Source organism: Haliotis rubra, unplaced genomic scaffold, assembly GCF_003918875.1.
Source record: "Haliotis rubra isolate DU_JTF1 unplaced genomic scaffold, ASM391887v1 Scf1203, whole genome shotgun sequence".
Taxonomy (NCBI): domain Eukaryota; kingdom Metazoa; phylum Mollusca; class Gastropoda; order Lepetellida; family Haliotidae; genus Haliotis; species Haliotis rubra.
In genome coordinates this window covers 57,051-67,835 of record NW_025765119.1, presented here as the reverse complement: position 1 = coordinate 67,835, position 10,785 = coordinate 57,051, and the positions used below count along the sequence as shown (strand labels likewise).

The window sequence follows — 10,785 nt, the reverse complement described above, 5'->3', positions numbered from 1 at the left end:
TAGTGTGTACGTAACACCATTCAACCATTGTCTGTTGCTCCGTGTAGTGTGTACGTAACACCATTCAACCATTGTCTGTTGCTCCGTGTAGTGTGTACGAAACACCATTCAACCATTGTCTGTTTCTCCGTGTAATGTAATGTATCTGTTAAAACCATACTAAAGTCCAATGTTCCCATCCATGTAACTGTTCATTCTATGCGTACAATCATTATGTCCAAGGGTCATGTTATGCTGGTCACACAGATCTCCAGTCGCCACTGGTTCCGGGTTGCTTTACCCCTCACTTCTGGACATTCAAGGCAGTTTTGTATGTATTTCTTTAATAAAAGATATATTTACATTTCTCTGTACATGTGTATTATAAAACATACTGTCATGAAATGATAACTGTTTGACCTTAATGCACTGGCGTTATATATACCGTGTGTCACCGCCACGAGTCTCCAATTAGTATATGCCAGCTCGTCCACCTGTCTCGCCTTCAGTGGCCACCGCTACTGGACAACCCCTACACACCGTGTGTGATAAAGGATACATAGTCTAGCTGCAGCTGTCTACAAACAAGTATTTCTGGACATGATATAAAAAGACGCGTTGAGTACAAAAATATACTGCCTATGTTTAGGAGGGTTGGCGCTAAACATAGTAGAGATGTGGCTATATGGAAATAATTCTCTACGAGTCGGGCAACATGGCTAACAGGTTGCTATGGCAACATGACTTGTAATGGGAGACGTCATCGACATTTAGGGTTGTTATGGCACCAGCACTGCCTGACGTTCGTTCAACACAATGCCAGTTACGTCACCGACTCCGCTACCGGTTTTGTTGGTCACGTCTCCATACCCTCCTGTGTGGGAGGAAGACACACTTATCGCTGCCCCTGTCACAAGGCCATTCCTCCACACACCCTGACTATCTAGTTTGAACACACTGCCATTAATCATTGCGTCCATAGCTTAAGGCTCGCTACTAAAGTCAAGCTCTTCGATCTCAACACTGAGTATCGCGTGTCGACACAGTGAAGCACTTTCGAGATCTGGATGTGCAGCTGGCAACAACGGTTTGATTTACTGCTCCGTGGACAGGTGACTGTCAGTGGTAATATCGCCCGTCAGCCACCTTGGGACGAGGGATGTAGCCCAGCCTGCAAACATAATACAAACGTTAAGAAATGATATTCATTGGGGATGAGTCAAAATTACCATGCATTATTCAAGAGGCAACGCTCGCGTAATACATCAAGGGAGGCAACTCCTCCTCGCCTCGCAAACCAACACGTCGCTGATTAAGGAAGTTGTTTGTGTGTACCCAATGCTTTATTCTAGTAAGACAAAATGACGGTGAGCACTTCATACGCGGTATTCGTGAACTGATCTATGTTTCTTCCGCTGGCTATCTTCGGCGGTGGGGTAGCAAAGTGGTTAAAGCGTTCGCTCGTCACGCCGAAGACCCGGATTCGATTCCCCACATGGGTACAATGTGTGAAGCCCATTTCTGGTGTCCCCCGCCGTGATATTGCTGGAATATTGCTAAAAGCGGGGTAAAACTAAACTCACTCACTCACTCCGCTGGCTATCTTGATGGTACATGTAAGCAGTACAGGGGCGGAACATATATACCAAACGTGTACAGTAGTAGATGAAGCTGGTAAAGACTCACCATGGCCTGTCCAGCCCCGACACGTCCGTCATGTCGGGTGGGTACGTCTTGTTCTCAGGGTACCTGCACCAACACAACAAACACTGTTAGCACAAGTGATCAAACCATTCACATTCACCTTGCAATTTCACGTGTCTACAAAATATACACTAGGACAAGTTACTATTGGCAGCTGGTGACTGGAATCACTATCTGAGGCACTGTGCGCCATCTGACTACATCTATGATTTAGACACTGCGTTTGATCTCCTCTGGTTTCTCACAAAGGGAGGAGTCGAGAGGAGATGAGCTTAACAAGGCGTCTACAGGTCGAGTCCATAGTAGCAGTACTAGTAGTAATAGTATTGGGCAACAGTATTTTTGGGTTGGTTGGTTTTACAGTTTTAGGGCGACGTGGGCCAATAAGAGGCATATTTGCGCCCAACACATTGTCTTGAGTTAATAAAACATCATAAGTAATTTCATCGTTAGAAGGAATCGTTTAGTTAACATAACCCCCGACAACACTATTAATATTTATTTGGATAGACGTAAACATATATCGAATAACCTCTGCTTCATGTTACGGATTAAAAAGCTTAAGTAATCACTTCCATTTCTGAAACATGAAATACTTATTCATTAAAAAAAGCAGTAGGTTAATATGACAGAGCGTTAAAATGATTTAATGATTTTTATTAAAGTTGGTCGTAGTTGTCTCCCCTCGACTGTGTGTTTGTGTAGCGGACATGGCTTACTCTTTGTAGGCCCAGCCTACTAACGTTACCCACAGAGTATGTTTGTGTAGCGGACATGACGTACTCTTGGTAGGCCGAGCATACTAACGCTATCCACATATTGTGTTTGTGTAGCGGGCATAACGTACTCTTGGTAGGCCGAGCCTACTAACGTTGCCCACAGAGTGTGTTTGTGTAGAGGACATGACGTACTCTTGGTAGGCCCAGCCTACTAACGTTTCCCACAGATTGTGTTTGTGTAGCGGACATGACGTACTCTTGGTAGGCCGAGCCTACTAACGTTTCCCACAGATTGTGTTTGTGTAGCGGACGTGACGTACTCTTGGTAGGCCCAGCCTACTAACGCTACCCACAGTGTGTGCTTGTGTAGCGGGCGTGGCGTACTCTTGGTAGGCCCAGCCTACTAACGTTACCCACAGATTGTGTTTGTGTAGCGGACATGACGTACTCTTGGTAGGCCCAGCCTACTAACGTTACCCACAGAGTGTGTTTGTGTAGCGGACATGACGTACTCTTGGTAGGCCCAGCCTACTAACGTTACCCACAGATTGTGTTTGTGTAGCGGACATGACGTACTCTTGGTAGGCCGAGCCTACTAACGTTTCCCACAGATTGTGTTGGTGTAGCGGACATGACGTACTCTTGGTAGGCCCAGCCTACTAACGTTACCCACAGAGAGTGTTTGTGTAGCGGGCGTGACGTACTCTTGGTAGGCCGAGCCTACTAACGCTATCCACATATTGTGTTTGTGTAGCGGGCATAACGTACTCTTGGTAGGCCCAGCTTACTTACGTTGCCCACAGAATGTGTTTTTGTAGCGGACATGACGTACTCTTGGTAGGCCCAGCCTACTAACGTTACCCACAGTGTGTGTTTGTGTAGTGGGCGTGACGTACTCTTGGTAGGCCCAGCCTACTAACGTTTCCCACAGATTGTGTTTGTGTAGCGGACGTGACGTACTCTTGGTAGGCCCAGCCTACTAACGTTACCCACAGATTGTGTTTGTGTAGCGGACATGACGTACTCTTGGTAGGCCCAGCCTATTAACGTTTCCCACAGATTGTGTTTGTGTAGCGGACGTGACGTACTCTTCGTAGGCCCAGCCTACTAACGCTACCCACAGTGTGTTTGTGTAGCGGGCGTGACGTACTCTTGGTAGGCCCAGCCTACTAACGTTACCCACAGAGTGTGTTTGTGTAGCGGACGTGACGTACCCTTGGTAGGCCCAGCCTACTAACGTTTCCCACAGATTGTGTTTGTGTAGCGGACGTGACGTACTCTTGGTAGGCCCAGCCTACTAACGTTACCCACAGAGAGTGTTTGAGTAGCAGGCGTGACGTACTCTTGGTAGGCCCAGCCTACTAACGTTACCCACAGATTGTGTTTGTGTAGCGGGCATAACGTACTCTTGGTAGGCCGAGCCTACTAACGTTACCCACAGATTGTGTTTGTGTAGCGGGCATAACGTACTCTTGGTAGGCCGAGCCTACTAACGTTACCCATAGATTGTGTTTGTGTAGCGGGCATAACGTACTCTTGGTAGGCGTAGTAGGCGTCGGGGTAGATGCCTGGTCCTCCCTCGATGATGGGAGGTCCGTAGTGGTCGTAGTTGTGCTTCTTGGACGGCGTCACTCGGTCCTCGTACACGGCCCCGAAGTTCCTACAAAATCACAAAGGAGTCTGATGGTATTGCTTCGTTATGAGGCACACATAGGTGGCACCGTGGGTGGGGCCAGGACGATATTAGACGGCATTTAAGAAGGGTTTGCGGAGCAAAGGTGGGGGGACATTCGCTGTAGAGGAATAATAATACAGGCTCCGTCTGATGAGACGCATGTCTCCTGAACACTTCTACAGTCAGTCATAGTAGCAGTGTAGTGAGAGCAGGTTTAGGCAATATACAAACATGTTCTTGTTTCTCATTATCGCCTGACCCAAACATTCGACCCGACACTAAGATTTTTTTTATGTTTGACACTAGAGAAAATGCATCTTAGACTCTCAAAATGTACATGAATTTTTGACACAGGCCTACGGTGTGAAGTAGCCTACCTAGCACTTCTATACTCACTCATGTCTCCTGTGTTAACTGTGCCACACAGGCCTACGGTGTGAAGCAGCCTACCTAGCACTTCTATACTCACTCATGTCTCCTGTGTCAACTGTGCCACACAGGCCTACGGTGTGAAGTAGCCTACCTAGCACTTCTATACTCACTCATGTCTCCTGTGTCAACTGTGCCACACAGGCCTACGGTGTGAAGTAGCCTACCTAGCACTTCTATACTCACTCATGTCTCCTGTGTTAACTGTGCCACACAGGCCTACGGTGTGAAGCAGCCTACCTAGCACTTCTATACTCACTCATGTCTCCTGTGTCAACTGTGCCACACAGGCCTACGGTGTGAAGTAGCCTACCTAGCACTTCTATACTCACTCATGTCTCCTGTGTTAACTGTGCCACACAGGCCTACAGTGTGAAGTAGCCTACCTAGCACTTCTATACTCACTCATGTCTCCTGTGTCAACTGTGCCACAGGGGCCTACGGTGTGAAGCAGCCTACCTAGCACTTCTATACTCACTCATGTTCCCTGTCCCTCATCCGCCTGTAGCAGCAACAGTATGCGATTATGATTGCCATGGTAACGAGAAGGAGAAAAGCCCCGGCAGCGATGGATGTCCCTAGCACGAGCTTCTCGTGAGTCGTCAGCTCCCACGTCCCTGTCACAGACAGACATATATATACATAAACATTACATTGCACCACCAACTTTTGCAAGATAACTTAGAAAAAATTACATGTTGTTGTATGTGATTTGAAAACCAAATGCCGCGTGTTAAAATGTTGACTGAAACCAATTTTACTCCTGGGATAGAAATACTGGGTTTTTTTCTAAGTGTGCACCAGGCAAATATTTTAAATGTGCCTTTCAGAAATCAAATGTGCCCACATATTTTAGAATAAATGACGGTAGCAATGATAATGATCATTTGAAATTTATTGTTAGTAAACAACAAATGTAGCCTGTTTTCTGTTATCACTGATATGTCTCCTGTTTAAGCTTTCTTAAGCTTCATTTGTTCTGCTTTCCCAACACCTTTAATAGCTAAGTCATCGGTTCCCAGTTGCGCAGATCGATGCTCATGCTGTTGATCACTGGATTGTCTTGCCCAGGCTCGATTATTTACAGACCGCCGCCATATGGCTGGAATATTGCTGAGTGCGGCGTAAAACTTAACTCACTCACTCACTTTACTAGCTAAGAATTTTGTGACAGGTTCGCTTGTTCAGTATATCTAACATACACAATTTCCTCTTCAATAACCGAACTATCAGTACTCCCATCACTCTAAATGGAAAAACAACCAGATTTCATTACATCATCCATCATAATTCAAGTGAGTTCCGGGGTGATAAAATAAATAAATGTTTTTGCTTGTTTGTCATTTGTGTACATGTATTGTTTTGGGGATTAAATGACTAAAGGTGAGTTATGTCTCTAAACAATAAGCGTGCCATGAGGGCACCGAGAACATTTTCTATCCGTGCCATTTCAATATTTACCGTGCCATATCACGCTAATACAGGTGGTATTTCTGAACAAAACAAAAAGAAAACTGAATTTGAATTTTGATAACAATGAACATGCAATCTGAGAAGAATACACAAGAACGTAAACACCAGCAAAGCTGGAAAGAATGGTCACCATGACAACGAGACCAATCCCATTTCCACGCAGTCCACAAATGATGAAAACTGTTCAAGAAACTGTGGAGCACATACTGCAATTGTGAAATGTATATACCCTGTATGTTTAGAGCACGTAAACGTTTGACCCTCAGCTTTTGAGATATTGTGTGAAGCATGTGCGGAATACGTGCATTCCAGTATGCTTGATTATGATCGTCTGTTTGGACCCAAATGGTAAATATTATGTGTAGTCCGTTTGGGTTCAAATGAGAACGATGAATGATTAAATAACTCGAAACAGGGATAAGTGCACAATAAGTGACAAACGGCTGGTGGAACAGCGCCTGCACGCACTTCAGGTACAACTCAGGACAGCCCCAACTATAGTCCGTTTGGCTCAAAAGCGGACCGATGAATTGCAATCTAACTCGAAAACTCAATGAACATAACCTACTCAATGAAACGCTGATCATAATCAAAATATCATGAATTTGCAGAATTTTTGTCCTAAAAATAATAAAGTTGTTTAACAAACTATCATTAAAATATTGACACAGTTCACTGTTTGTTACGAGGGAGGAGTGCAGAGAAAGGGACAGCCAGGTGTTCGCGAAGCACGTTCACAGCCAAAGTTATTTATTCATTAACCTGTGCTGTGCCGGCTCCATCCGTTCTCGAACACCTGGCTGTCCCTTTCTCTGCACTCCTCCCTCGTAACAAACAGTGAACTGTGTCAATATTTTAATGATAGTTTGTTAAACAACTTTATTATTTTTAGGACAAAAATTCTGCAAAAACCTCACAGAGTGGGTATGATGTTTTAATTATGATCAGCGTTTCATTGAGTATGTTATGTTTATTAGTTTTCGAGTTAGATTGCAATTCATCGGTCCGCTTTTGAGCCAAACGGACTAAAGTTAGAAACAGCCAGTGCTGTTCCACCAGCGGTTTCTCACCCCTCGGTGTGAAGCGTGAAAATAGAACAATGTTACATGATAGTTTCTTAAACAACTTCTTCCGTGATCGATCATAAAACGTCTTATTTCAGATCCCGTTGGGTACAGAGGTTTCAGGACCATGTGTCTTATTTATGTTTTGTACACTTATCCCTATTTCGAGTTATTTAATCATTCATTCTTCTCATTTGAACCCAAACGGACTGTACTCTTGGATTCACGGGGTGTTTAGTTAATGCTGGTGTGAAATGAACACCATCAGAGTCAGGTCCGAGTTGTGGTTAGATAAAAGAAGACAAGAAAAAAAGAAGAAATTATCTTTAATACAATTAATGCTTACACCGTCCAGCGCTAATAATTGAAGCTTTGTACCAGTGTTTTATTGCAGATCACAAAATGTTCACTTCTTGAGACCTTATGGATTTTGAGAATACGATTTTTGGAAAATTTGTGACACAATCTGAAGTTTTTATGGTTCAATAGTAGGGCTGCGCAATATAACCGGTTTACCGGTATATACCGGTTCAGACATGAAAACGATACGTATTGCGACACGTTGATCGAAAACCGGTATTTTGACATGCATTCGGAAAACTTGGTAACACTCGAAAATCTTCGGATATTTCCGTCTTTTACACCGGAAGCCATGCGTGTGTTGTAAAATGGTGACCCCCAACAACGAACAATTTATTGTGGTGCCAAATACTAGGGCAAAGGCATCGGTAAGGCAGCATTTAGGGTTGAAACAGTTCACGGTAGATGGAACTATTGGTAAGAGCAACGCGGTATGTAAGATATGCAATGGTAAAGTAGTTTTTATTAAGGCTTAATCAGGCATAGTGATTTTGTTGTGTTTTTGCTTTATAAATCAACCATTAACGTCCTGCAATATATTGCAATACATATCGCAATACATGCTTTCGCATCGCAATATATCGCAATATGAAAATTCTGTGCAATACCCACCCCTATTCACTAGTGACATTGATTCAGCTTTATCCATCGCGGCTCGGTGACTGACAGATACTGATATGTATACATGTATAACACTCGATACAAATGCCCAGCTGTGTCTTATGTACCGCACATGTTAACATCTTCGTGTAAAAACGTGTAAACAGTTAGAGAAATAAATATGCAGGTCATATACTTTTCCATAATTGTAAATGCAGACTCTTTATCCTGTGGTCCGTTGTTTCTAATATTTGTGAAGGTTGCAAAATATTTCTGGAAAACAAATTAATTGCATCCTGTTAATTCTATGGTCAGTCGTTTCTAATATTTGTGAAAGTCGCAAAATACGATTAGAAAAAAGAATTGCGTCGTCGGCAGGATTCGAACCTGCGCGGGAAGATCCCAATAGATTTCTAGTCTATCGCCTTAACCACTCGGCCACGACGACCACAAGATTGCTGAGCGATTGTTTGCTATGTATTCATACTATGCGGGCTGCGGCTAAGGGTAAAAATAGACCGGTTTTGAGCTGTACGCGCGATTGTTGTTTGTGGGAAAGGAACTCACAAACGCACTTCTGAAGTCTCTGAATCGAATACCATTTTCACAAAATCACAGTTATTAAATTATTTAACTGAAATATAATACTGTACAGAACGACGTGCCAGACTTGCGTGGGCCGTGGTCTGTGCTGCAGTACACATCTATGTTGGATCTAAATTTATATTTGTGTCACGGAGCTAGGACCAACTATTGTTGCACGAAGATTAATAATGTATTATAAATTGTCATTTATGAACATTTTGTTTCAAAAACACAACTTTCATAACGTGTTGAAGAATTCATTACTTCGAATATCTTGACATATATTTGTTCTCATCCGTCAAAAGAATTATAAATATATATGCGGATGTCGAATGTTTACTTTATTTCTTATTAGACACCCTGTATTATATTGTCACATGTTATTTATAGAGTGAAATTAACAAAGACTATCCGATGTAGAGATATCAGAACCGTCTGTTATAATGATTGCGTTATTTACTTTTCAACATAACACAATTATAATAGTCAAACATGAGTGCCGAATGAAGTATTCAATATGTTTCTGATGAAGATCGATCACTAAAGTATAAGTACTGTAAATGAATAATAAAGAAAAGACGCTGGATTCAGCACAGGCCAATTATACTGTTTAGTTGGAACCAGATTCGCTTCTGTGTTTCGCAGTTTCTGACAGTTTAAATACAATCTTTATTAATTAGCGTCTATAATTATAACTTAATTATGTCCGCACGATATCCCGGTATCTTCCCATAAGACAGACCTCCCAAAAGACAGATCGCTTAAAACAACACATTTTGTGGTTGGTTGCATAAGGCTTAATTAAGCTGTACCCTTGATAAAAATTGTATGTACCCTGATAAAACATTAGGTATTAACTATAGTTTTATTAATTCATGTAATGAATTATGATTTTTAAATTAAGACATATTGCATCAACAAATATATGTACATCAACATATATTTGCCAGATCACATTTACTTCTGAATATTATCAAAAACAATAATTTATATACATGTACCTATCAAACATATGAGACCAAGCACCATATTATTTTACATCACATGTTTGTCAGTTCACAGATAACACTTTAGAAAGTCACTTGAACATCAGTCTTTCCTGGGCCAGCCTTATCGAAATAAGACAATTTTGTAACCATGCATATATACTCTTTTATAGTGACTCTGGATTCACATTAGAACGTCTTCATTTGAATTTTTGTAAATACATACTGAAGGTAAAACAACCACCCCAGATTTTATGGTTTACGGTGAACTTGGAAGATATCCACTTAGTATTTCTATCAAATTGAGAATGTTATTATATTGGTGTAAATTATTATTATTACCTCATGGTAAACTATCAAAAGTAATTGTTCCAGTTTGCAAACTGAGAGAGATGTTTAGTTTTCTCACATAAAAAGAATAAGTGCTCGAGTGTTTCTATTTCTCTGCCACATAAAGTACAAAGGTAACCCACAAAATAATTCACTAGTCCGAAGTTTGAATGTGGACGCGGGTTTCATCATTGTAAGAAGCTAATATGACGAACATGCTTATGCCACAATCTTGCATGATTTAAAATTGCGTAATCGTCGGAGAGAGTATATATAAATATTTTCAAAATGACCCCATGAAAATTCACTAGCCAGTCGGAGACTGTTGAGATTAAGTGGCCGGACTGGATTTTTACTTTTACTAGTCATGGGCAGGCCAGTTGGCCATTGCTAGTAAAAGTAAAAATCCAGTCCGGCCACTTAATCTCAACAGTCTCCGACTGGCTAGTGAATTTTCATGGGGTCATTTTGAAAATATTTATATATACTCTCTCCGACGATTACGCAATTTTAAATCATGCAAGATTGTGGCATAAGCATGTTCGTCATATTAGCTTCTTACAATGATGAAACCCGCGTCCACATTCAAACTTCGGACTAGTGAATTATTTTGTGGGTTACCTTTGTACTTTATGTGGCAGAGAAATAGAAACACTCGAGCACTTATTCTTTTTATGTGAGAAAACTAAACATCTCTCTCAGTTTGCAAACTGGAACAATTTGAAGACTGGCATTCGCCTCAATCTTGATATCACAAAGTATTTACTGGGGGACCCTGAGGCAAGTGTATTAGTAAACCACATTTGGATTATTTACCAAGCAAAACATCAATGAAACAAGATATACCTCTGCGGAATTGAATGTCGATCAACTTTTCTATT

The 10,785-nt window shown here is 41.8% G+C and overlaps 1 protein-coding gene and 1 non-coding gene across 5 annotated transcripts in view; both read right to left on the bottom strand.

Moving 5' to 3' along the window:
• Window positions 1-306: 306 nt before the first annotated feature.
• LOC124264083 overlaps window positions 307-10,785 on the bottom strand; it is a 43,189-nt gene continuing 32,710 nt past the window's right edge. For all 4 annotated transcript variants that reach the window (XM_046698809.1, XM_046698817.1, XM_046698824.1 and 1 more), the window contains 4 exons: window positions 4,985-5,123; window positions 3,937-4,062; window positions 1,666-1,728; window positions 307-1,150 (listed from right to left, as the gene is read on the bottom strand). In XM_046698809.1, the coding sequence (XP_046554765.1) occupies window positions 1,099-1,150; window positions 1,666-1,728; window positions 3,937-4,062; window positions 4,985-5,123 (380 nt within the window). In that variant the 3' untranslated portion in view covers window positions 307-1,098. The remainder of the gene's footprint in view (window positions 1,151-1,665; window positions 1,729-3,936; window positions 4,063-4,984; window positions 5,124-10,785) is intronic.
• On the bottom strand, window positions 8,370-8,451 carry Trnas-aga. Its single transcript has one exon. It is a non-coding gene; the product is annotated as a tRNA-Ser (tRNA).